The 27502-nt window shown below is 35.6% G+C and overlaps 2 protein-coding genes across 9 annotated transcripts in view; both read left to right on the top strand.

Annotated features, from left to right (window-relative positions):
- sulf2a (sulfatase 2a) overlaps window positions 1–22913 on the top strand; it is an 82159-nt gene extending 59246 nt beyond the window's left edge. For 3 of the 6 annotated variants that reach the window (XM_087271946.1, XM_087271945.1, XM_087271943.1), the window contains 18 exons: window positions 949–1100; window positions 2423–2592; window positions 3650–3800; window positions 5739–5914; window positions 6001–6129; window positions 8066–8131; window positions 8381–8504; window positions 8594–8792; window positions 10740–10983; window positions 11084–11180; window positions 11275–11369; window positions 12410–12469; window positions 12565–12734; window positions 16388–16530; window positions 16612–16720; window positions 16825–16858; window positions 19251–19304; window positions 21952–22913. In XM_087271946.1, coding sequence (XP_087128072.1) covers window positions 949–1100; window positions 2423–2592; window positions 3650–3800; window positions 5739–5914; window positions 6001–6129; window positions 8066–8131; window positions 8381–8504; window positions 8594–8792; window positions 10740–10983; window positions 11084–11180; window positions 11275–11369; window positions 12410–12469; window positions 12565–12734; window positions 16388–16530; window positions 16612–16720; window positions 16825–16858; window positions 19251–19304; window positions 21952–21982 — 2204 coding nt within the window. In that variant the 3' untranslated portion in view covers window positions 21983–22913. 6 annotated transcript variants of the gene reach the window in all.
- A 1539-nt stretch (window positions 22914–24452) lies between these two features.
- The window catches only part of arhgap46a (Rho GTPase activating protein 46a), a 47927-nt gene continuing 44877 nt past the window's right edge, over window positions 24453–27502 (top strand). For 2 of the 3 annotated variants that reach the window (XR_015501915.1, XM_087272306.1), the window contains exon 1: window positions 24453–24594. Coding sequence is in view for 1 of the 3 variants with exons in the window: in NM_001007295.1 (NP_001007296.1) it covers window positions 24581–24594 (14 nt within the window). In the remaining 2 variants the exon portion in view is untranslated. The remainder of the gene's footprint in view (window positions 24595–27502) is intronic. The other variant, NM_001007295.1, reaches the window with a different exon arrangement.

Here is a 27502-nt window from a genome sequence, read left to right on the forward strand (position 1 = left end):
TCTGTGGAGGCAGAGTTTACCCACCTTTTTATATAACAGTGTTTTCACTCACATCACAATTTGGTTTAGATGCCTATGATGCCCATGATGGAGATACTCAGGTGCAAACACCAGCACTGATTGCATGGTAATCTATTACTGAAAACTTTCTGCTTATTTATGCTGTCTAAACCACAGGAAAACATGTGGAAGCTGCTAAATAATAACTGCTAAACTTAGCAAGCAGGAAAAGAGGAAATCATATTTTTTTTTACAAATTGACTTTCTATTCTTCTAGATTTGTTATAACTTTTTCAGTCTTTAGAACAAGAATGCTTTTCTGGTCCGACTGATTAGGAAGCCAAGGTTTGACAAAAATGTATCATTTTCAACAGCAAAATATGGAAGTTTTGTTCAGTTCAGAGGCATTGTTTATGTTCTGCTCTCCATCATGGCTGACTGATGACGTGTCATGAAAACACTCTATAAAGAGGCATAAATCACAACCTTCTTTGCAGACTGCCCTTAACATAAGCTGTTTTAGACAAACAATAGAGTTTTGAGTTTTGTAACTTACTGGATTTTTTTATATACACTCCAAATATTACATTTGCTGCTTGTTTAAACTACTTATTTAAAATTGGATAAAACGACACAATTCTTACAATTAGTTTTAGATCAAGGACAGTTTAATTGTTTCTGTTACTTCCAATCAACTTAATTGATTTGTGTTGAGACAACATGAAGGATTTGTGTGGAATTATACTGTAGTAAAATGACTTCTCATATCAAAACAAATCAAATTTTGATTCCTCAGTTCACGATCAATTTAATTTCTATTCAGCTGCAAAAAGTAAAATCATAGAGAAAAAAGTAAATACCCACGAAGGATTTTTTTTTTGACCGATTTTTTTCTTTTTTTCCTTTAAGTCTGATATTTGTTCTGATAATAATGGCTTTCTGTTTCAGCATTCTTTGGGAAGTATCTGAATGAGTACAATGGCTCTTATGTTCCTCCTGGCTGGAGAGAATGGGTAGCACTGGTGAAGAACTCTCGTTTCTACAACTACACACTGTGCAGGAATGGAATCAGGGAAAAGCATGGCACACAGTACCCGAAGGTTGTTCACTTGTTGTCTCTTTTCATATAACATGACTCAACATTTTATGATCTAAAAGTTTACAATTTCCTATATAAAGTTAATACATACTGGCTGTTCATTTCAATATTTCAAAAGTTTTAGAACAATAATATCTTTGTTTTGTTCACCAAGCCCGCATTTATTGATCCAAAGTTTAGCAAAAGTGTCAAATTTGTAAATATTTTTTACTATTTAAAATGACTGATTTCTATTTGAATACACTTTAGAATGTAATCTTCTGAAGGATCATCCGACTGTAGTAATGATGCTAAAAATGCAGCTTTGAAATCACAGGAATAAGTGACATTTTAAAATCTATTCAAATAGAAATATTTTGATTGTTTTTGCTTTATTTGAATCAAATAAATGGGTAAGACTTTATTTTGATGGTCCCTATTACACAATGTTGACTAAAAGTTGCAATGCAACTACATGCCAATTAATTCATTTTTTTGAATATTAGTAGACTGTCTGCTTAATATCTGCTGATACTGGTCTTTCAACAAATTTACCTGACTGTAAGAAACTTTGTAGTACATGTCAATTTAGACTAATCCTAAACTTAACCTAACAGTGCTTATAATCTAATGAGAGTTTGTGGGCATGTAGATACAGTGTAACTTAAATTTAACAAAATGTGTTAAAGGGACCATCAAAATAAAGTGATACCAATAAATGCAGGCTTGATGAGCAGAAGTGATATCTTTAACACCAGGGTTTGCACAGATTCTGGTAATGATTGAAGTTGAATCTGGTGTGTCAAAGTTTAAAAAGTGCTTAGACTTTGGTCTTTGTGTTGCTTTCATTATAATTTACTAAAAAGGCAATAATAATGAACTGTTTGAATAAAATGAAATATATTGTTTGTATAAAATGTAAATTTGGAGGTCAAGAAACTCTGTGCAGGTGCCTGTAGAGTAATTTGCATTGTCTTTTTTATTTGGGCTCTTTGCTTAAATAGTGGGAGAAGACATAATGCATTTAACTCAAATGAGATTACCAGTTCATGAGTGAACAATGCATGAAATTAAAATAAATACACATTTAAGATTAAATATGACACATTTACTGTATTTCAATGTTGGTCTTGGGGCAAACATTTCATCCATATGTAATGTGCCACACTTGTGGATAGTTTTGAAAAAGTTTGATAATGCAACTGGAAAGTGCTTTAAAGTGTTTAAATTGGATTTTATTTTACTCATCTTAACCTTTTGACCAGTAGTGTACATAATAAAGACTTGATGCGTACAAGAACATTTAATAAAAGTTACCTTTTTTACCAATTAACTAATTTACAGGACTATCTCACTGACGTTATCACAAACGACAGCATCAACTTCTTCCGTATGTCAAAGCGAATGTACCCTCACAGACCTGTGATGATGGTTCTGAGCCACGCTGCCCCTCATGGACCAGAGGACGCAGCGCCTCAATACAGCAGCGCTTTCCCCAATGCATCGCAACACATGTAAGACTCTTTCTCTTCATCTTTCCTTCTCACTTACACACACAGTCTGCTTGAGTCTACAGCTTCACATGGCCTCATAAATCTCATTCAGTATCAATTCTTCAGTCTTCAGCACTTCATTGAATATTCCCATGCCGTTTGAGATACGACAGCCTAATAAATAATGCTCACTGTATTGCACTGTAGCCACTGTTCTCATTACAGCCGAGCTACTTTTAATGAACCAACCCTTATGACTTACTTTCTCTTGGATTATTGCAGGAACAGAGGTTTTATTATGTATTCTTGGTACAGTAATTGTTTGCACAGTGCCGCCAGCAAATGAGTTTATGGAGTAGGCTCCACAGAGATATAACAGTGCTATTATTATAATATTGTGATTTATTATTCGCCTTAGTGTTCATTCATTGGTCCCAATAGAGGTATATAGCCCACGGCTAGTGCATATACTGTTATTTTTGTTTGCATTTGATTACTCTGCAGCTCTTTGGTTGTTTTCTGTTCTAAATGAACTTACTGAACATACCTGATTACAAGTTGACTGTTAGTTTGTTTTGGTTCTTAAAGCTGCAGCTGGTATGCGCAATGCACTTTTATGCAAATCGAATCCCTACGAACAACACTGCAAACAATAAGATGACAATGCGTCGGCTTATTACAATATGAAACAGGACTTGAGAATTTAGCACAATGCACAGTTATGCAACAATGCCATTTTCAATCTTCAGCACAATGACATTTCTCAGCTTTTCATTCAGCATGTCCGACACCATGAAGCTGCATACAATGCATTACACACAAAGCTTCTCCATTCACAAATGTTTGTGTACTCAGTATATGCACATAAAGTTGGACTGTGACTCCAAATTCCCTTGGCAGCAATGGTAAAGGGATAGTTGACACAAGCATTGTTGTTAATTTAGCTAAAAATCTTTGCTGTGCAGAATTTAGTATGGCCTAAGTATTAATAAACCTACAGCAAATGTGATTTTAAAAATGTTTTTTTATGATTTATGTACGGAAGTTTTAAAAAATCTTTAAACAATGTCACACACAGAACCCCAAGCTACAACCACGCACCCAACCCAGACAAGCACTGGATCCTGCGTTACACGGGACCCATGAAGCCTGTACACATGCAGTTCACCAATATGCTGCAGAGACGAAGACTGCAAACCCTGCTTTCAGTGGATGACAGCGTTGAGAAGGTCACATATCTTGCTAATTTCACAGAATAATGCTGTGCTAATTTGCATACACTATGCTCTATACTAAAGTATATACTTTCCTTGTGTAAAAAAAAAATCTATTTGAGTAGGCATGCATTACTGTACTACATGGTTAAAGTTTTGTCTTAAAAAGAAGGGATAGTTCTTCCCAATTTTAATTATGTCTTGATTTTTCTGCTCTTTACTTTTTTTAGACCTTTTATGAGTTTCTTTTATCTGTTAAATACAAAATAATCTATTTTGTAGAAAGCTGGAAACCTGAAACCATTGACCAACCATAACATCTGTTTTTCCTAAAATGGAAGTTAGTGGTTACAGGAGTAATACAGTTTGTCTAATATGAAGAAAGAACAAGGCTGGGTCAGTGATTCTAGTAGGCTAAGTGTTTATTTTGTTTTGGCACAAATGCTCAACACTCTTTTGGTGCATTCTCATTGGCTCCTCTCTGTCCCTGGCTGGCCCATTTTCCCACTTAAAAAGCATCTCTTCAACCGACCCAATCACTGAGAAGAAACAGGAGTTAATCATAACTCTAATTGACCTACAGCAAGGTTGTCCAAACTCGGTCCTGGAGGGCCAGTGTCCTGCTGAGTTTAGCTCCAACTTGCTTCAACACACCTGCCAGGAAGTTTCTAGTATATGTAGTAATAGCTTGATCAGCTGGTTCAGGTGTGTTTGATTGGGGTTTGAGCTAAATTGTCCAGGACACCAGATCTCCAGGACCGAGTTTGGACACCCCTGACCTACAGTAATCAACATTTGAAGTGGATCAAAAGATTTCATCAAAGTTGTCCTTAAAGTATTTAATAACACCCATTTTTGTCTTAGGACAGTTTTGGAGAACCTTTTTGGTCCACTTCAAATGTTGACTACTATACTTTCCAGCCGCTGGTCTCCTAAAGCCGCAGCCATCCTGGAGTTTGTGCTTTGCAAAATTCTGTGTTGTATCGTGCTACAAACATGGGCTACAGAAATTGCATTTTTGTAGAAAGAGGTCATGTTTTGATCATCTATTGGTCTCACACAACCACATGTGATTTCGCAGGTCAGAGCTCTTCAAGATTTAAGTTTTGAAAGCAGCAAAATGCGAAACTTGTCACTTGAGCTTGGGTTTCTGGTCTGCTGCATTCGCATGTGTATGAATGGATGACTATGGGGCTCAAACTCTAGTGTGACTGTTTAACTCACTCTCCACTGTTGCGGGGCATTCGACCACTCCTTCCTCGCCACAACAGGTTTCTAGTAATCTTTGAAATATCTTCTTTTGTGTTCAACAGAAGAACGAAACCTCTTTTTGGGGAGAGCTGTCGCTTTAATATAAGTGAATATTGGTTATTTATGTACAGCCTCACTGTTTAGTTGCTCTTGGATTGAAAAGAAATGTAGCACAATGATTAAGACGTTCAAGTGGAGAAATTTGCTCATAATGATGCCAGTAATAGTTCACAGTGTCTTTGCTGATAAAATACAAGGTGCATAACATTATAAAATAAATATATAGTCATTAAGTTAGATATTGTTGATATTGTTAAGAGTTGTATTGTTCTAATTGAATCATTATCCATTATTAGCCATTAAAAAACTTTTTTTTTTAAGTGAACTAAGCCTGTTGTTGAGATTTGTTGAGACCTGTCCAGATTTCATTCTTCTGTTGAACAAAGAAAAATATATTCTGAAGAATGTTCACGACTTTTAGACACTAACTTCCCTACTATTTTTCCTACTATGGAAGTCAACGGCTGTTAGTTACCAAAATATCTACCTCTGTGTTCAACAGAATAAAAAGAAACTTATAAAAGGTTTTAAACCATTTATGGGTGAGTAAATATTGAGTAAATGTTCCTTTATGTGCGAAGTGTTTCTTTAAAATAAAACAGCTTAAATCGATGTGCTCAATTATTATCTTTTTTCTGACAGGTCTACAATATGTTGGTGGAAACTGGGGAGCTGGACAACACCTACATCATTTACATGTCTGATCATGGCTATCACATTGGTCAGTTTGGGTTGGTCAAAGGCAAATCAATGCCATATGAGTTTGACATTCGAATCCCCTTCTACGTGCGAGGGCCCAACGTGGAAGCTGGTGCCATGTGAGTCCCAGATAATAACTAAACTTTACAGTGAAGTACAAAAAAAAAAACACAGAGTTGACTGTACGTTTGTGTTCCTGCTCCAGTAATCCTCACATAGTTCTGAACACTGACCTTGCTCCTACCTTGCTGGATATGGCTGGGATTGATATTCCACAGGACATGGATGGCAAGTCCATTCTCAAGCTGTTAGAAACAGAAAGACCAGTTAACAGGTACTAAAGCACACAAACATACACATTTAATGCTGAAAATGTGTAATTTTATCTGTCTGACTACACTGAACTGATTTTAATAACTACAATATTGCCTTCTGTACAAATACTGTATACCTATATGTTATAATAATATTAACGAATTTTGCATTGCAGTTTTATGATTTTTTCTTTTTATATGAACTAACTCAAGCAAATTGATGACCCAGCAAGCAGTTTTTGTTTTTAAAATATGTCTAATAGATGTCTAATAGACATCTTAACATACTGTAGTTGTCTTGGCTAAAACAAGGCTAAACTTGGACTGTCAGTGAAAATCTAATAGATGTCTAAGAATAGGCCAAGGCTAGACTAGTCGTCAAATAAACAGAAATGAATGACTACACATATAAAAGTCTAGTTTTAAGCTATTCTTAGATATCTATTAAATTTTTAATGACAGCCCAAGTTTAGCCTTGTTTTAGGCAAGCTGTCTATGTTTAGATGTCTATCAGACGTCTATTAAACAAAGTTGTTTGCTGAGAATTGTCTTCTGTATAGCTGCTTATGGTTGTATGAACTTCATTATATGATTATAAAAATAGTTTCATAATCAATGAACTTTACTTCCAGTTTATTTAAAACAAAGTTATTATTCCTTCTTAATGCAGTACAAATAAGTTAAATTTACCTGATTGGTATATTCAGACCATAGAAATGTGTAAATATTTACTGTGTCTGTACTAAAGTAAATATACAACTAAACTTGCAGCGGTGAGAAAACAGCTGTAAAGAAAGCTACACTGTAAAAAAATATCTGATAATCAACAGGTTTCATATTTTGTGATTCACAAGGGTTTTCTGTTTATATATAGTTGTGATATGCATTATTGGAGTTTTATCTCTGCTCTGTTGACCTTTGATGTTGAAAATTTAACTCTACTGTTTAACAAAGTGACTTAGATTGGCATTTTATAAGTTTGAAATATTGTAATGTATAACAATATAGAAAGAGAAATCTTGAACAAATAATATTTGAGTTACTTTTTAAAAAATGTAATGCAAGATACTTTTTAGTTTAATTAATTAACTTTTAAAAACAATTGCTGAATTAAAATGATCGTTGTAACGTTAAATCATTCACTCGGGAGAGAATGCAGGAACATGCAGAAAGGAAGATGGCAGAGTCTTACATTTCTGTGATCAATATATTCTCATGATTTCGAAAACATGAAAGAAAAGAAAAAGAGGATTATCGGAATGGAAAGTGATTTTACTTTTTAATAAGACAAAAAATACAAAAGTAGCAAACGCATTGCTTTACACTTTCATTAATCTACATATATACGGTAGAGCTCTGGGGTCTGGACATTTTCAGAAGATAACATTCTACAGTGTGCTGTTCATTGGAGAGCTCCTCTATTTAAAAAAAAAAATCTTGCAAGTTCTGAAAGAGATCAAGCCTCAGCCAGGTCAGAAAAAGTAACACAAAAGTAACTCAAAACTAACTTAAATGTAACATAACACATTGCCTACCATAAAAAGTAACTAAGTAATGTAATCAGTTACTTTTTGGGGAGTAACTTTCAACAACACTTGTCTTTAAACAATAATTTACAACAAAAGACAGACAATATATCACTTTAAACTGTAAAAAGATAAAAAAATAAAAGTAATTTTTCAAACTTTTCAACATCAAAAGCTTTTTGAGGAAAGATCAAGATCCCGTAATGCAATTCAAAAGCATAAATAACTGGAGAAAACATGAAACACAAAATATAGACAACTGCTATATTATGTAGATTTTTACAGTGTAGTAATAATAATAGACATGCCAATGCCAAACACTTCAGGTTTACTACTTTAAATTTGCATTAAAACGAGTATATATTGTTTAAAGCACTATATAAAGAAAAGACACTTCAATAGTGCTGACTTCTGATTATATCTTTCCCAGTTTCACCAGGTTTCATTCGTACAAGAAGGCAAAATTGTGGCGGGATTCTTTCCTGGTAGAAAGAGGGTGAGTGCATTTGATCAGGCCAGATGAACCCATGCATTTTTAATTAAACACCGTATCACAAACTCTTCCACTGTACCGCTCCTAAAAAAGATTTTTAACCCCAGAAATTGATTAGACACGGCTCCATTAGAGAGGCACCAGATGGCACACTGACACCGGACACATCTGCGTGTTTTAAAAAGGGGCTGTATCTAATTCTTTGCTGTATTTTTGGGTGGCAACCTGATGTGATCTCTTTGCCATCTCCAGGAAGCCACTGCATAAACTAGCAGATGGCAAAGAGGTGGAACAGAATTCGCTGCCAAAGTATCAGCGGGTCAGAGACCTGTGTCAAAGAGCCGAGTACCAGACGCCCTGCGAGCAGCCAGGCCAGGTAAATACTTTTTCAATTACAACTGAATATTCCCTAGATGACGTTTATCTGTCTAGTGCTTTCAAGCTAACATCATTTCCTCTGTGCAGAAGTGGCAGTGTATTGAGGATGGCACTGGCATGCCAAGACTGTATAAGTGTAAGGGTATGGCGGGCCTCTATGCACCTCGAGCTCTCGGCCTGATGGCTGCCAACAGAGGACAGATCAGTGCTGCTCACTCTGGTTCAGACTACTGTGATTGTGAACCCACAGCGTCTCTCAAGAGGAAGAAAGCACTCACAAAGAAGAGTGGGTCACAGTATAGTTTCACATTATCTCTCTAGGTGGCCCTGCTTGCTGTTGTGCTTTGGTGTCTTTTTATTTCATTTTCATGTGAAATTATAAAAAAATGTTAGTGTAAAAATAAATGTGCAAAACTTGCAAATTTTCTCTAGTAGTTGCTCAACTTGTACATGACTCTTATTGAGTCTGGTTTTTAAATCTTGGACAAAAAATTATTCAAAATATTTTTTACTATGCATATTTCATATTTATATGTTGCAAAAATGTTAAAGGTGGAAACTGGATCAAAACAAAAGCAAGCGCAGGTTGTCAGATTGAAAACCAAAAGGAGTGAGTCTGACTATCGAGCCTAAAGGCTGATTTAAATCGTGTTCTAAATAAAAGCAGCGATGCGTGATAGAAAGAATATTTAAAGGGGTTTTTGTTCTAACAAACACATTTAATAGATATATTAGAAACAGATTTTATTTATTGCAGCTGAACAACAGAAAAACTGACAATGATCACCTCAGGTACACCTCATGTGCGTTATTCAGTGTTAAATGCTAACAGTGTGCCATTTTACATCACATTTATAGCCATATACTGAAAACAGCAGCAGAGAGTTTACCTCAGATCTTGAAAATGAACTAAACCGTTTGAAATTGTACTTTAGACTCAAAATCAACACATAACAGTGATTCAGCATGTTCATTTAATAATGTTATAGAGGTTTAATAAGTATTAATTAGAATATAAAACTACCTTACCATGTCGTGAATGAGTGCATATCCTGTGTTTCTAAATGGCTGTATTTAAATTTCTGTCATGTTTCGTCTTGTGCAAATGGCCAAATTCCTCATCACTACATCTCGTCATGTAGCGTGTTGCTAGTACACGCGGTTAGTAACCTGCTTACCTAATGTTTACATTCACAATATTTATGTCATTTGCTAATTACTTAACACCATATGTGGATCTCTGAATCTGCATCTCATTTCTGTGCTACTGTCCACCAGAGGCCGCATTCAGTCACAAACACATGCTTTGAGAGCCATTCTGAATGAATGAACGGAATACACAGTTTTCCACCAAGGCAACCTGCGGTGCTGAAATATAATTGGCTAAACTGGCAGTGGGCGGCTTAAAAGAACCAAAACAAAGACAGATTTCAGGCACATAATTTGCATTTTCAAAGCAAAATATCTGACTTCGGTATTGTTTTTCAGATAAACATGAATGTTCACTTAACATGTTTCTTAAATATCTGCAAACATATTATGGAATTTTTATGCTTTTAGAAGAGTCAAAAATACATACATTACAACTCATTACATACAGCACCTTTAAATAAAATATAGAAAATATTTTAATCATAATGTGAAATTATTAATACTATGTTAAGGGTTAGTTCCGAGGACATCTGTAATACCTGAAGAAACCTAATATTAGTATGTTTTTTTTTCATATGTAGGATGAAATATTTAGCTGAAAATAATTTTTAAAAAAAAGTCAATTTCAAAGTGCATTTTAAACTTGTAATATTCCAACTATTCGAGATTTATGTAATGAGATTTGAGATTTAAATAATGTTGCAAAAAATGTATTACTTTTAGATAAAATAAGAATATCGCAACAATTTCTTGTGGCATTGGCCAAAACAGGCTAACTGAATGATGTGTAGCAAAAAAGTGTTGATTTTATATTTATTATAATTTGTCAGATCAATTAAATTCATATTTTATATTACTTATATTTTCCGTTTTTAGTCATTTTGTTGTCATTTTATTAGCTTATTTATTTATTTTTAAATTAACTGTGTAGTTTGTATAGTAATATGACAGTTTCTTTAGTTTGAATATCTCCACCTGGTGGTTGATTAAATACGTATGTAATGTTAAGTTATGACACCGGTTTAATTAATCGATCATACCTGTTACTGCACCTGTACTAATTCCATGTACTATTTTCCAGAACTGAAGAACAAAAAGAGTGTACCACGGAATCGCTGGGCCCGCTCTGTCCCCTATAATTTGGACTCAAATGTGTACACTTTAGACCTGGAGAAGGGCTACCGTCCCCTCAACCTCAACACCAGCCTCATGCTAGGCAGCAAGCAGGCGGTGTATGGACAGAATGAAGAATATAGCGGCATGGGGCCCACAGAAGACAACTTCAACTCCCTCACGCCACCTGCTGCTCTTAAAGTCACCTACAGGTATGGCATACATAGTCCAGTTATGCTGGATAACAATAACAATACATGCCAGTGATAGAACAGTAATTAAAACACAAAACCTCTCTGTATTTTTGTTCAGATGCTCAATACTAATGAATGACACAGTTAAATGTGATGGTGGATTATATAAATCTCTACAAGCATGGAAAGATCACAAACTACACATTGAGCATGAGGTGAGTTCACAAAGTAAATAGCTCTCTAAGGCAACAACAATAAAAGAAACACATAATATTTTACTTTTAACTACTTTTGTTGCTGTTTAAATAGATTGAGACACTGCAAACCAAAATAAAGAACCTCAGAGAGGTTAAAGGACATCTAAAGGAGGTTCGACCAAAAGAGTGTGAATGCAACAAAAACATGTAAGTCTTTTCAAACAAAAAATTAATGTATACATTCACCAAATAGTTCACCAAAAAATAAACTAGCTGTTAATTTACTTATGCTCAGGCCTTCAGTTGTGGCTTTTTTTCTTTAGTAGAAAATTAAACACATTTTTAGCTCAAATCGTAGTCCTTGGACAATGGCTTTAGTTACTTTGATTATCCAATAACATACAAAGGCAAAATAAAATTAATTCCTGTCACTACTGATGATACATTGAAGTCTTATTCAAAAACTGAACTATTGATCTGTGCAGGAAACATTATTTTTATTATTATTACATTTAATCCAGGGGAGGATTTAACTTATAAGCGAGGTAATCGGCTGCTTAGGGCCCTATGAAATCTATGGGCCCATAGTAATTGTTTAGAAGTATAAATTATACCTATGAATTATATATATAGTGTTGTTTTTTATCTTGTTTTCTCTAGAGTCTATTAAATAACATTTTAACATCAATTATTACATCTACGCAATTTTTTAAAGTTGTGAATTCATTTTAAGGAAACAAATGAAGAGTTGATGCAAGATGCAAAAACCTATCAGCGCCATCTGGAGTTTTCTTCTCTTATATTTGTATTCAGTATTTCATGTTAAAGGCAATGAAAGTAAGATATTCTTTGCCATAAAAGTCAAATTTCTGAACCTACACATAAGAGCTTAAAAAATTGCTCATTTTAGGAGAAAATTTCGCTTAGAGGTTTTTGAACTCTTTGAATCATTCAAAATCTAGAGCTTGCATTGAGATTAAATGTAGAAAATGTGAGAGGAAAAAAAACCCAATATAAATAAACAGAAAATAAGTACAAAGGGTGTATTTTTGCATTGTCGGGCCTTAGGCTGGAATGACTTACGGCCCCCAAATTAATAAATCCGCCTCTGATTTCATCCACACTCTTAGCATGTTCACAACAGTCAAACACCAAGTTTTTTTTATAAATTTTTTATATGAACTTTATAAGTGTTTGCTTGATTTTTTTCTCATATCTGACATAATTATGTTTACATTTTTTTAAAGGTATCAGTACAGCAGCAGAGCACTGTTTAAACTCAAATCAGCCCAGACACATTCTGTCAAGTACGTCTTCGTTCATCATCTGTACATAAAGGTACATTGCTGCAATCTAACATACACACAGTTGATATCAGTGATGTGTGTTCTTTTAATCTAAGTAGAATGACCTCCAAAGATAAGAAACAGTGGCTGATGAAAGAGCAGAAGCGCAGGAAGAAGCTGAGGAAACTCCTGAAGCGTCTGCGTAATAATGACACTTGCAGCATGCCTGGCCTCACCTGCTTCACTCACGACAACCAGCACTGGCAGACCGCCCCCTTCTGGACAAGTACTGCATTACATGCCACAGCTCTTCTTTCAGATATCACATAAAAAACTATTTAAATGAGACATGACTTTTGAAATTAAAGTTGCCTTGATCTTTTTACATATAAGAGGTTTCCATTAAAACATCCTAAAAAACGTTTTAAAAGAACTTTCGCTTTGACACATCTGGTTTAAACAGGTGGTTTCCGTCACTGTACACTGAATTCAAAAGGATCTTAGTACCAGGAACAAGGAACAAATTAAGCTAAAGTCACCCTGATCTTTTGACATATACAAGTTTTTTCCATTAAAGCATTTTGGCAGTTACAAATAAAATCTTTCGCTTTGACGCATCTGGTTTAAACAGGTTGTTTCTGTCACTGTACAGACTTTAGCAGGATCCCAGTATCAGGAACTAGAAACAATTTAATTAATTCATTATTTTTTAACAATGGCACATGTGCATTATTAGGACATATTACTCCAGATTGTTTTTACTCCAGAGTTTTTTTTATAGAAAAGCAGTCAACTAAACTGGATCGGACAGCGGCTGCATAAATATATATATATTTTTTATTTCATAATGCTTTGTTTGTTAATTACAGTTGTATATGAATAACAGTTGTCAAAGCACATTCAGCAGTACAACACTGTCTAATAGTGAAGGGGCGTTGATGTTGTTTCCTATGCAGTGACATCAGCCAATCCAAACACTGGATTTCAAGGGTCACGAAACACCAAAACACATTTTTTGAGATGTTGACAATCATATATGTGTCCCACATTGCTAAAAAAACACTATTAGGACGCAAATGTTTCACAAAAAAGTGAAAATTGTGTTGTTTTTGCATTATTTGCAGCAAATTCGTACTTCCTGTTTGAAAATTTTTTTTTAAAGCTACGTCACGGCAATGAGATCATTGAGTAAATTCCAGTCTGAAGACTGGATGTCTGTACCGGCCGGTACAACATGACATCTTTGAGTTTTCAGCATTAATTCATGAGAAAGACTTGGTTTGAACCAATCAGCGTGCTCTATTGTGAATGAGGTGGAACTTCATTAATATGCATGATAGCTTCAAAGACTGTTTTTACCTGTTACAGTGTTCAGAGAGATGCCACGTTGTGTTGCCAACCATAATTAAAACAAGTGAAAGAAGAATTGGTTGGAGACATGGGTCGTCAGTGTTGTTTATAAATGTGCGGCAAACAAAGGTTTTGTTTCCATTTTTCCGCAATGAGAGCACAGCTCGCGTGTGGACATGTGGATTACAGTGGTCTGCTAACACGCAACAAAAATATGCTTGTGAGAAACATTTTTTACCTAAGAGCTTTTCGCATCTGGAAATAGTAAAATCCAGATTTGCCACTCATCTTCTTTAAAACAAGTGTCTTTCCAGTTGGTGTTAATTGTCCTCTCTCTATAGATTTGGTAAGTGTGTGATCAGTGCCTACTCACACTATGTTATCCGAACCATGGCCAGGCCCGTTTCCCGGATCGTTTGAGAAGTGTGAGTGATTTACTTGGCCGGCCCTGGCCCGGTTAGAAAAGGTTTCCCAGAGCGCGGTTCACTTGGGCTCAGGTGCAGTATGCTTGTAGTTTAAGTGCAAAGCGCGCCAGAACCCGAAACTGAAGACGATACGTGACTTTTACGGGATTGTTTCATATGGATTTATTAATCATTCTTACTGTTCAATGAACACAAACTGTCGTAGATTATTAAAGACGCAAACCCCTCACTGCACGACAGCTGCACCTTCTGCAAACCTCCTATTTCCTGCAGCAGGAGGACTTTATAATTGTTTATGAGGGCCAAAAGTGGCGGATCTGTTTGGCGAAATATTTGACTGCGTGTCACTGCATCCCAAACAACTAAAACAATATAACTAAAGAAATCTCCACTGTACTGAGCGAGAGCGCTTGTCTACTAATGTAATGTGAGTGCGGGTCGTCGGGGGAGGGAGGACAAGTGTGCTTTGGCCTGGTTCAAGGCAACTGTGCATAGTGTGAGTACGCCCTATAACTTGTTTGTCATGTGGGGCATGCATGAACTATTCCTGAATGAAAGTGAAAGTGCCAAACTGAAGTTAAAGTCGACAAATTAAGAATCAAACAACCGAAATTAATGGCGAGGCTGTGGCGCAGTAGGTAGTGCTGTCGCCTCACAGCAAGAAGGTCGCTGGTTCAAACTTCGGCTCATTTGGCGTTTCTGTGTGGAGTTTGCATGTTCTCCCTGCCTTCGCGTGGGTTTCCTCCGGGTGCTCCGGTTTCCCCCACAGTCCAAAGACATGCGGTACAGGTGAATTGGGTAGGCTAAATTATCCGCAGTATATGAGTGTGTGTGAGTGAATTTGTGTGTGGATGTTTCCCAGAGATGGGTTGCAGCTGGAAGGGCATCCGCTGCGTAAAAACATGCTGGATAAGTTGGCGGTTCATTCCGCTGTGGCTACCCCAGATTAATAAAGGGACTAAGCCGACAAGAAAATGAATCAATGACAACCGAAATTACATGAAACTCCAGAGGAAATGTGCATAGCGCGACGCGATGACGCTAATCGTTAAATTATGTGCTATAACATGTAAAACAGGATCATGAAAGGAACATACAAAACGGAACTCATGTAAACACCTTAATCATATTACTGTCTTATTCAGATTAAGGCAAATAATTTGATTACTAATGTCCATGTAAATGTAATTCACTGCCGCCATGAAAATCAGCTGTTGTGCATGTACTGAAACTCCCCTTTTCATCAAACCCTTTCCTCTTTCGCCACTCGATACGCTCACCTAAACAAAGCTGGACTCACCTACTTTCCTGACTTTTTTTAAACCAAAGGTGTGAAAACACCCTGCTGAGACGAGGTTTCATGGCCCTTTAAAGCACAGGTGTCAAACTCTTCTCCTGGAAGGCCGCAACTCTGCACAGTTCAGCTTTACAATAAACACAATCCATTTGTGAAAATGAAAATTTTGTTATTAAATACTCGCCCTCAAACCCCTGATTTATAAACTGACCACACTGTAACAAGTGTAATGATAAAAAGTGAAGACAACAAACAATTTTATGTTGCTTTACATATTTTAACAAGTTAATCAGGTTTCAACTACATTTTTAAAGTTATGCCAAGTTTAACCTAATATTTTTAGTCAGTTTGATTGATGTAAGTTAAGATGACTAGAAAAGTTCATTTGATTCAATGAATACATTTAAGGCTGCAAGATTTTTTAGTCCATATGCCTTCAGTGATTCAATTGAAATATGAGTGAGCACATTAAACAAACTGTTTGTTTACCTCAGTGTCAGTACAGGGCAAGTGTTTACGCTATAGATGTGCTATGCTGTTGATGTTTTACCTCAAATGCAAACTGTTCTTAGTTTTAAACAGAGGAAGTTGTGTGTGGTCATCTGAGAGGGAATACATCGGTGTACAGTGCTCAAAATACTGACACTGAGGAGAAGAAACTTTTGAAAGTTATTTTTGGTTTATGTGCACACAAAAGTATTCTTGTAGCTTCATCATATTCACAATTCATAATGGATATTATTTAGGTAAATTAATATAAAAAAAACCTTCATGTTCTGACAGAATCCTTATTTTTGGGTGTACTATCTCTCTAACTAAACTATTTACTTACATTAACTTGTTGTTGTTCTTTTTGTATATTGTCAGTGGGGCCTTTTTGCGCTTGCACGAGTGCAAATAATAACACTTACTGGTGTCTGAGGACTATCAATGAGACACACAACTTCCTGTTCTGTGAGTTCGCCACTGGATTCCTGGAGTATTTTGACCTTAACACAGATCCTTATCAGGTAGATTTTTCCACTTTAAACTTTGTTTATTGGTTTAATATGATTTGTAAAGGAAGTATGTTTTACTGCTGTTGTCTGCAGCTGATGAATGGTGTGAGCACACTGGATCGTGATGCGGTTAATCACATGCACCAGCAGCTCATGAAACTGCGCAGCTGCAAAGGTCACAAAGAGTGCAATCAGGAGACAGGTGAGTCACACAACGTCTTTGATGAGTCCCTTGGCGCTTCAATGTAATACCTGTAAACATATAATCTACACTATAGCCTGATGACATATCATTATCTGTTACAGGTGGTAAAGAGAGAAACACGTTGTACGATTACAGGTATGGCTTCATTCAAAACATTTTAATAGCTATTCATTTATAAACTTCCATATAAAGTTTTTTTTTCCTAAATTCATATTTTTATTCAGGAAATTATTGAAATTTTATGTTTATATGCTAAATGTTTTTACACAAATAAAAAGGAAAAAAAAACTATTTTATTTAATTTAATTTGTATGTTTTTATATAAAATATATATTTTTTATTATGTTTTGAAAATACAGTTCAAAAGACTGCTCAATGGGTTTTTAAACAGAAAATAAAAGTAAAGGTACAAAAATGCAATACTTAATTAAAAAAGTAAACTTTTGTAACATTACAAATTCTTGCGGTTTCATTAATAGAATGCTTTGGATTAAATATTGTATTAAATATTATAAAAGATATAAAAATGCACCACAGTCTTTAAATGTTTTATTTGAAAAAATAACAAATGTTTCTTGGACACCAGATCCTCATATAATATAAGAGATTCTGAAGGATCATGACACTCTATTTGCCTCAAGAGGATTAAATTACATTTACAAATATTATAATATGGCTTTCATTTTAATGTAATATTTCACAAGTATTCTATTTGTACTATATTTGTAATCAAATAAATGCAACCGTGCTGTTTAAATGACATATATATAGAGCAAGAAAATTTATAAATATTAGTAATTAGTAATTATATCTAAAATACCTAAAATGTATGTAATCATATAATCTTTTGAAATAGTGAACACAATTAAATTATGTTAAAAGTTCAATAACAATGACTTTTCAAGATCTTTTTCAGATCTAAATCTTTGGAAAGAATTAAAGGTGCAGTAGGTGATTGTCTTCAGAAACATTTTTTTGTTGTGCTGGTTGAAAGTCTCTTCACATTCCAATAATAGTGATTAAGGTCAATGATCTAAATGTGTTTGTATGTATTTTTATATTCTGGGTTAGGCATAATGCTGCGTTCACACCAGACGCGAATGAGGCATCAAGTGTGAGTGATATACAAGTTAAGTCAATGCAAAGACGCGAATAGACATCCTGCGGCACAAATGAAGTGGAGGGAGATAAGCGTTTTGTGCATTCAACACGCTTAACATGCCTATCGTTTGAATCGCTTAAGTTGGAAAATCTGAACTTCAGTGGACATTCGCGCCACGTTAACCAATCATAAGCTTGCTCTTGCAGGGGCGTGATTATGACAAAGTGCCTGTTGTTGATATCCCAAGGAAAAAAATCTTGCCGAAATCAGTCAACACTTCATCAAACTGGGCTAGGTTCAGCCTCCGTCATCCAGGTACAGTTTCTGGAAAATTGATGATCTCACAGAGATGGGTGCACCTCTGAAAGCATCTAGTGGACTCAGCGGCAAACGAATATACACTGTTTGTCAGCCATCCTAAAGCACATAAAGCACAGCTACTATCTCAATAAAATCCACATTAGCCATTTAGCAACAAAGCTGAGTCACTGGGCAAACAAAAGGAGACAGTCCTAGCTGCAGCCCGCAGCTTGATGACATAGCTGACCAGGTCTGCTATGTAGTTGGCGATCGCCTACACCTACCCCCACCCTAAACCCTACCGTCACAGTAGCATGGGCGGCTCCCTTAGTGGGCGATACAACGTCCACTACATAGTTGATGATCACCTACACCTCCCCCTACCTTAAACCCAATCATAACAGTAGCATGGGCGTTACCTTAGTGGCCGGTACAAGGTCAGCTACGTAGTTTAGGATCGCCTACACCTCCCCTAAACCCATCAGTCACAGTAGCATGGGCTTTACCTTAGTGGGTGGTACAAGGTCCGCCTACATTATCAAGCTGTAGGATGCAGCAAGAACATCTTAGACAGAAGCCTTGCCCATGACGCGAATCTGTGTCTATTGTGAAGTGAATTTGACGTGCGAATGAAGTGAGTAAACTCAAAATGTTGTGTGATTTATTTGCACGTTCTGCATCTGGTGTGAACACAGCATGAGACTAAAAAATGTTTATCCAATTGAAATGTGTCAGGCCGACAATTCCTGAAATTCTGATAAGTTTGTTGGGAATTGTAGTATTATGAAGTACTATAAAGTTTTCTAACTGGCGAATGACATAATCTAGTTGGTAGTCTACTGTCATCTTTAAGGTGCGCGTTCGTGATTTCAGGAGGTGTGGCTTTGGACAGCAGGGGAGAGACTGTGTTTTAAAGACATTATGCTAACGTAAAGCATTGTGGCAGATTACCTACCGCACCTTTTAAAGATTTTTCATGTTGTTGATGTGTATTTTGGCATGGGGTGTTGAACGTGTGTGTGTGTGTGTGTGTGTGTGTGTGTATGTGTGTATGTGTGTGTGTGTGTGTGTGTGTGTGTGTCTGTGTGTGTGTGTGTGTGTGTGTGTGTTCTCCACATTTTTCAGGCCCCTTCATCGTCGAAAGAGGCCAAAAGTGAAGAAAGCATCCTCCAAATCAATGTGAGTTTGTTGTTCACACCATCTGCTTAATATAACTGAGCCAGGCAGTTATGAGCACTAATCCTCCGCAGCTTTCCTCCCTCTGTCATACAGTACATACACATGCTGTCACTCCCCACATGAGCAGCTTCTCAATTCTCCTGACATTCCTTTAGATGCACAAGCGTCCTTCATTACCGATTTAAAAGTGTGCTAACAGAGAGCAGTGTGGAGCGACCCACTGCCATAATTACACATTGTCCTCGTTTTCTGCTGCTTGACTTTCTTTTGTCTTTATGTACTCAGAACTTATTGAATGTTCATATTGGGTTTTACATCTTTCTGGATCTTATTTGTATGTCCAGTTGATGCTCTTTTGGTTTTCAGAAAGTATGTCTTGTATGGAAAGCCAATGATGCCAAAGGTTTTGAAAGAAAATAGGTGAAACATGATGATGCTGATATGCACAGCTTGACTATGTGATTAAAAAGTAGAGCAGATGAAATTGTAGTATTGAAGACTTTATATGTCTCTTTAAGATGTGCTGATATTTTTGAATATACACATACAAAGATCAGATGGCATGTTTATATACAGCAGGGAAAATAAGTATTGAACACGTCATGTTTCTTCCTGGTAATAATATTTCTAAAGGAGTTGTTGACATAGAATTGAACCAGATTTTGGTAAAACCCAAACAATACAAACATAAAAAAAAAATAAAAATAAAAAATCTGAAAAACTTGTTACGTGCAATGAAATGACACAAGGAATAAGTACTGAACTACTGAAATGTATTTAATACTTTATAGAAAAGGCCTTTGAGAATAAGGTCACATTCATTGCTCGGGGGGGAATTTTTTTTACAAACTTCAACAGAGTGTAAAAATCTTGACGGTTCTGTGGGTCTCGTCTATCAATTCATTCATTTATTTTCTTGTTGGCTTAGTCCATTTATTAATCCGGGGTCGCCACAGCGGAATGAACCGCCAACTTATCCACCAAGTTTTTACGCAGCGGATGCCCTTCCAGCCACAACCCACATCTGGAAAACATCCACACACACATTCACACACACACTCATACACTACGGACAATTTAGCCTACCCAATTCACCTGTACCGCATGTCTTTGGTCTGTGGGGGAAACCGAAGCACCCGCAGGAAACCCACGCGAAGGCAGGGAGAACATGCAAACTCCACACAGAAACGCCAACTGAGCCGAGGTTCGAACCAGCGACCTTCTTGCTGTGAGGCGACAGCTGATCTTTATTTTGTATTTTATATTGGGTTCAAGTCAGGTGATTGGCTTGGCCATTCTACAGCTTGATTTTCTTTCTCTGAAACCATTTGACAGTTTCCTTGGCTGTGTTTTAGCTCATAGTCTTGCTGAAATGTCCACACTGGTTTCATCTTCATCATCCTAATGTAGATGTTGAACTGAAGCAGCTAATATTTATTTACAATGAGGAAGGTTGCTGGAAAAAAAAAAGATTTCAGCTGCTGTCTGGGCTTTCACTGCCTTTCTACACCTCGGTTTCTTCATGTGTTCATTACATTTTTCCAATGTCATTTTATTTTATTACACATAATTTTGTTTGTAATTTAATTAGTTTAGTTTTCTTTGAATATGGATTTTTTGGTGGTTACCAACATCCGGTGAAAATTTCAAGTCAACTGTTTTTGAGAAAAATGATGACGTGTTTTATACTTATTTTCTGTGCTGTATGAAGCATATAGTAATGATATATTCACATGTACGTATGCCAACAACATTAATTATACTATCCTATATTAAATCTGACTTAAAAGTTACATGTTAGGATCATTAGTACCACAAAAGTGTGTCTTGAATTTTTAGGAATAAATATGTACCATTGAGGTACTAATATGGACCCTAGAAAATTGTACCTTTTGAAATGGTATTGTCCCAGTGAGGACAACAGAATACATTTTTTTTCTTGAAAGCAAAACTGCATATGTGTGCTAAAAATCAACACAATCAATTGTGTTAATAAAATAAAATGTCATGTTTAACCAGCAAAATCCAACCATTTAAACTGAACCATGTTTTCAGAAACGTGAATTTATTAAAGGCTTTTAAACAATGTATAAACTTGTTCAGACTATCGGTTTAAATTAACTATTCATGCATAACCAATTGGATTTCAGTCATATTTAGCAACTGTAAATGTCGAAAAATGAATGAATAAATAAATAACATTTTTATCTGTTTCAAACTACATGCATGTGTTTTGAAAGCCTATTCAAATAAATGTACATCTGTGAGCTTAAAATGGTGTTTAAAAAACTAAAAACTGCTTTTATTCTAGCCGAAATAAAACAAATAAGACTTTCTCCAGAAAAAAACATTATCAGACATGTTGTGAAAATTTCCTTGCTCTTTTATACATCATTTGGCAAATATTTAAAAATGAAAAAAAAATCAAAGGGGGGCTAATAATTCTGACTTCAACTGTATATCAGATTTTGGTTGATTACACTAAAGATTGAGTTTGCTCTGACCTAGCTCATGTAGCTTAAAATGGATTTGTAAATATTAGTATTTCACATTTTTGTTGTCATTCACACTTGGTAAATAAGACTGGATTCAAATCACTTGTAGAAAAATCTGATTTGGACTGAGATTTTCTTGTCTGTTTACCCAGGGGCCAGATTTGGGAAGGATGGGTTGGTTAGACCGATCTCTGCTATCCGCTGTGAAGGATGTGCAGAGGTGAGGAATGTGAACCGATGAACTCCTGACCCGAGGACAGCATAAACTCTTCAAACGTCCAGCTATAATCAAGTGAGGATCAGCACGGTTTTCTCTCAAAATGAAAACTTTTTCAATTCACTTTTTTTTGACCCACTACTTTATTCGTGAACTTTTTAATGACCTTTTCTCTCCTGGATTTTTTAATGAACGTTTTTTTTTAATGGGCCACTCTCTATCCGACCAAGCACCTAACATTTTGTGGCTGAGATTGATCAACTTCACGACTCTCATAAGACAAGAACACTCATATGGCTCATCATCAGACTTTTTCCTTTATTATTCCTGTAAGACTGTGATGTGGGACTCTGATACTGTGTTACAAACAGGGCCGCTGTGTGCCCTGACTTCTCTGCTGCTGTGGATACTGTAATATTACTCTCAAAGTGAATATTCCAAGGAAACGTCATGATACTTTACACACATTGTGCTGTAGTGTATGATATTAATGTCATCTGCAACAACAGTATGTAATTCTGTTCATGTTGCTTTCTGAAACATGGTGCTACTGTAAGTTAACACTTGGAACTGAATGCTGCATAGTATGTATTTTGAATGTATGTGCAATTAATGTAAATATTAGTGTATTTTTGCCAGACTGAACAAACGGGAGTAAGGAGAGCGGTCTCAGAAAAACCCTCAGTCTAACAAAGGTTTGACGTTTATCTGAATGCACTTATGAGTAACATACTAAACGGTGTTTGAGTAATGACGTGTTATTAATAGTTATGAAATTTCAGATATCTGTGTAGTTGTCATCACAAGCCAGTTCTGTCATTTTTGCTGTTTTCCTTTGCCTTTAAATGTGGAAAACAATTAAGGTGTAGTAGTTGTTGAATAAAAATGTTAAATACACGTGTATACCAATTTTTACATATTCCCCATTAGTATATAAGATTTTTCTAACATTAAAATTACCATTACTTGCAATGGAATAAGAATGTATATAATGAATCCCAGAATTTAATTTGTAACTAATATACACTCGCAGGCCACTTTATTAGGTACACCTTACTAGTACCGGGTTAAACCCCCTTTTGCCTTCAGAACTGCCTTAATCCTTTATGGCATTGATTCATTAAGGTACTGGAGATATTCCTCAGAGGTGTTGGTCCATATTGACATGATAGCATCCCCCAGTTGCTGCAGATTTGTTGGCTGCACATCCATGATGCGAATATCCCGCTCCACCACATCCCAAAGGTGCTCTATTGAATTGAGTGTTGGTGACTGGGGCGGCCTTTTGAGTAAAGTGAACTCATTGTCATGTTCAAGAAACCAGTCTGAGATGATTCGTGCTTTCTGACATGGCACGTTATCCTGCTGGAAGTAGCCATCAGAAGATGGGTTCACTATGGTTATAAAGGGATGGACTTGGTCAGCAACAATAGTTTAGGTAGGCTGTGGCAATGACACGATGCTCAGTTGGAACTAATGGACCCAAAGTGTGCCAAGAAAATATCCCCCACACCATTACACCACCACTGGCAGCATGACCCATCAATACAAGGCAGAATGGATGCATGCTTTAATATTGTTGATGACAAATTCTGACTCTACCATCTGAATGTCACAGCAGAAATTGAGACTCATCAGACCAGGCAACTGTTTTCCAATTTTCTATTGTCTAATTTTGGTGAGCCTGTGTGAATTGTAGCCTCAGTTTCCTGTTCTTAGCTGACAGGAGTGGCACCCGGTGTGGTCTTCTGCTGCTGCAGCCCATCCGCCTTAAGGTTGAAAGTGTTGTGCGTTCAGTACTTTGTATCTGTTTTATTCTATAAAAATTTGACAAGACAAAAATTAAATGTGACATTTATGATTTAATTCTGTTTATGATTTAAATCTGTTGGTACAAGTCTCTTACCTTATTTTTGTCAAGCTTTCACCATGAAAAGTATTAAAAACAAATGAATAACAGATATTTAGACATTATTTAGTTGTTAAATCATATTGAGCGAATCTTTATCAGACTAGGATACCATTTAAACCAGCTAAAATCAGTTTGGATTGTTTTACATTCATCATACTTTTCGAATTTTCAGCAGAACATTCAAGACTACGCTCCTCTTTTAAATATCAGTTGCCTAGTTCGCCTGCAGGTGGCGCTTTCTACAAATTTCAATATAATTCCCTTCAGGCAATCAAATATATGAATCCATTTCCACCTGAACCTGCACCTGTCGCGTGATATGAACCAACAACAAAACCTTCGAACAGGAAAAGTTTGTTTTACTCAGCTTTTAGGACGTCACGTTTAGAAAGTATGGGACAAGAGTCACTATTTGTGTGAAGGGGTGGAGAGAGCGAGAGAGAGAGAGAGAGGGAGAGAGGGGACTGGTGGCCACGAGACACCCCTGCGCGTTCACGTGCACGCGGCAGCAGAGGCGCGCGAGCATTCAGAGCTCTGAACCCATCACGAAGACCTCGCGCAGGACGTCCGACACAACGTGGAGATAAAGTTTTTACCATCTCTACCCTGACTTTTACACTATTTGTGGTTTAACCCTGCTATGTGAGGAGAAATGGCCGAGACTACGTAAGTTTGAATCTTTTTAAAAAGAAATTTAAGTCAGTTTTGACATGGGGGGGTTAGCGCGGTCAGTTGAACGTTAACGTTAGCTACTCAACTAACTTAGTTTTAGCTCTTTAAATCAGCTATTACTTGATGTTAAACTTCAAAAGCAGCGTGATTTTGTATGTAAGTCGCCAACACGTCAGCGTGAGAGAAAATGTGTAGATTTTGTCAATGAAGTGGTGTTTTTCTCTTGACTCGTGTAAGTTCAGTCATATGTTTTTGCTGTCGATTGCCCAGTCTTGTCATTAAAGCAGTCACTGCCAGAGGCCCGTTTTTTCGATTGTGTCTAATTTATTTGATTTGAATTGACTTCCCTGTAAACATGACTTGCTGACAGAACCCGAGAGTTATTATTGAAGTAAAGTTGGTTTTATATTCGCACATAATTTCTCCTTAATATAAATTCAAATCTGATACCATTTCAAAAGGTACACTTTTTTACTTAAATGGTCTATATTCGTACCTCAATAGTTCATATTTATTCCTAATAAATTCAAGATACACTTTTTTGGTACTAATGATCCTAACATTTAACAAGTCAGAAATTCAAATTCTAAATGGGGAAATCATGTTAACAGCCAATGACTATCAAAGTACATCATTGTTTACAGTCAGTAAATATCGCTAATGTTGTTTTGAAGTCTGACTTGCATGCTATTTCAGACCTAATATTCAAATTAGCATGGTAAATAATATAGGGACCGTTAAATGAAATAATGTGCAAATATAAAAGCAACTTTACCTCAATATGGATATTGGCTGTTTACACTAGTTTTACTCTTACTGTAATCTCAGACTGATCTCATCTGATAAACGAAAAAGATAAATTAACGTTACATCACTGTTCATAATCTTAAACATGGAACTACACAGGTTTCACAACATTACCCACCATAAGTTCTAGAAATAGCAATATTTATATTTTTTCAGTTAGTCATAGATGATTAGTGGATTGTAGTTCTATTTTAAGCTTTCCCAAATGTTTCTTAAACTTATAATAAGCACTGTCATATATTAGTTCAAAGAACTATCAGAGTGAGTCTTTATCCATATTTTACTTGCTTTGTTTAATTTCATTAACATGGTAAAGGTTTTATTAACCCTTTAACTGCCTGCTCTAACGTTAGCAAATGGTTGACCATATTTTGACTATTTGAAATAATCACTGTTAAAGTCTTTTAAATAATGGTTTACACGCACAGCATTGTTCGTTTACAAAAAATCAAACAAACATAATCCTGTTGCACTACTACACTTGATTTTGGTTTTATTGTAAAAAAAATAAATACATAAATAAAAATGGTTTAGTGTTCAATTTAGAAATTGTGGTTATGTTTTAAAAATAAATTGGTCTTACAATTAATATTTTCATAGTTTTCATAGTATATGTATTAATTCTGGTACTTTTACCATAAACCAACATATCAACCATTTGTTAGAGCTTGATATTTTAGAAATTACAGGATGTGTAAACTAGCAACAATAGGAGTTAAATAATGCAATCCAAATTTCTTTCTTCGTTGGCCAGTAAAAGGGTTAATTATTTTTGTGTTTTTATTTTTATTGAGGTAAAATTGGTTTTATATTTGCACATTCAAGCAGTTCTCCTTAATATAAATGAGGAAAACTATTAATACCAAAGTCTAAATAGACAAATCTAATTAGCAACCAACGACTCTCAAAGTGCAATATTGTTCTCAGTCAATTAAATGGTGTTAATGTTGTTTTGAAGTCATACTTGTTTGGGATTTCAGATTGAATATTCAAAGCAGCATTATAAGGACATTGTTGATGTTTAAAAAATGAATGAATGTGCGAATATGGCAAAACTATGCTATTTACACTCAGTTGTACAAATAGAGAAAAAACAGTTTTGATAAATATATTATGTTGCCAGTTTTAAGAATGTACTATGTGTTGTTATAGAGTCACCACTGTAATTATTCATTTTTGTTGGTAATATTCAGGTAATTTTTTTCATTTAAAGACTACAAACTTCTGAAGAAATGGCTACTATTTTTAAATATAATTAAAATATTGGGTACTGCGACAATATCATAAGAATGTTTTGTGAGCATATTGGCAGTTCAATAGATGGGGCTTAAAATTGAAAACTAGGGCTTCACAGTAAAGCGTTTTAGCATCGATATTGCAATGTGTGAACTCTCAACAGTCTCATTGCAGGACCTGCAATATCGAGTCAGGATTAGTTGTGCTCTCATTGCAGTTTAACCATAAAATGGTTAAAGTTTGAGAAGTGTGTGTGTGTTTTAAGGCCTGTGACAATGCTGGCATTTCTAAAGTAAATTTTAAAGCATTTGAGTACAAGAAATTGTTGCATTTTAGCTTTAACAAAGATTAATTGTATTGAATTATTTAAGACTTATTATATCATACAGCTGATTATTGTGTTTTTTACCTGATTACTGTTAGTCTCCTTCACTGTATTTATCTATGGTTGTATTTTGGTTACTATTATTTTATGCAGATGAAAAATCATCCTAATCAATCTAAAATCATGAATTCTTCCCAAATAATCTATTAAAGTTATCTGCTGAAATATCACAATACAAATTGCAGAAAATATATATTTTTTCTAATATCCTGCAGCCCTATTGAAAACTATCATCAATTAATAAATTAATTATTTTATATTAAATAGAAATGACATTTTCACCCAAAATTTGTCCAAAAATAATATTTTCACAAAAGGTATTTGAAACATTTTAGTAGAAATTTACTTGCATATAATGTTATGTCTACCTATATAACTTTTACCTAAACATCATTCCCATCCCGTACGAGCCTCCATGTGTAACCTGCCGGTCCTACTGCACCCAACCCATACTGAGCTAAGATAGAACCAATA

This window comes from Danio rerio, chromosome 11 (assembly GCF_052040795.2).
Source record: "Danio rerio strain M-AB ecotype USA chromosome 11, GRCz13ab, whole genome shotgun sequence".
NCBI lineage: Eukaryota > Metazoa > Chordata > Actinopteri > Cypriniformes > Danionidae > Danio > Danio rerio.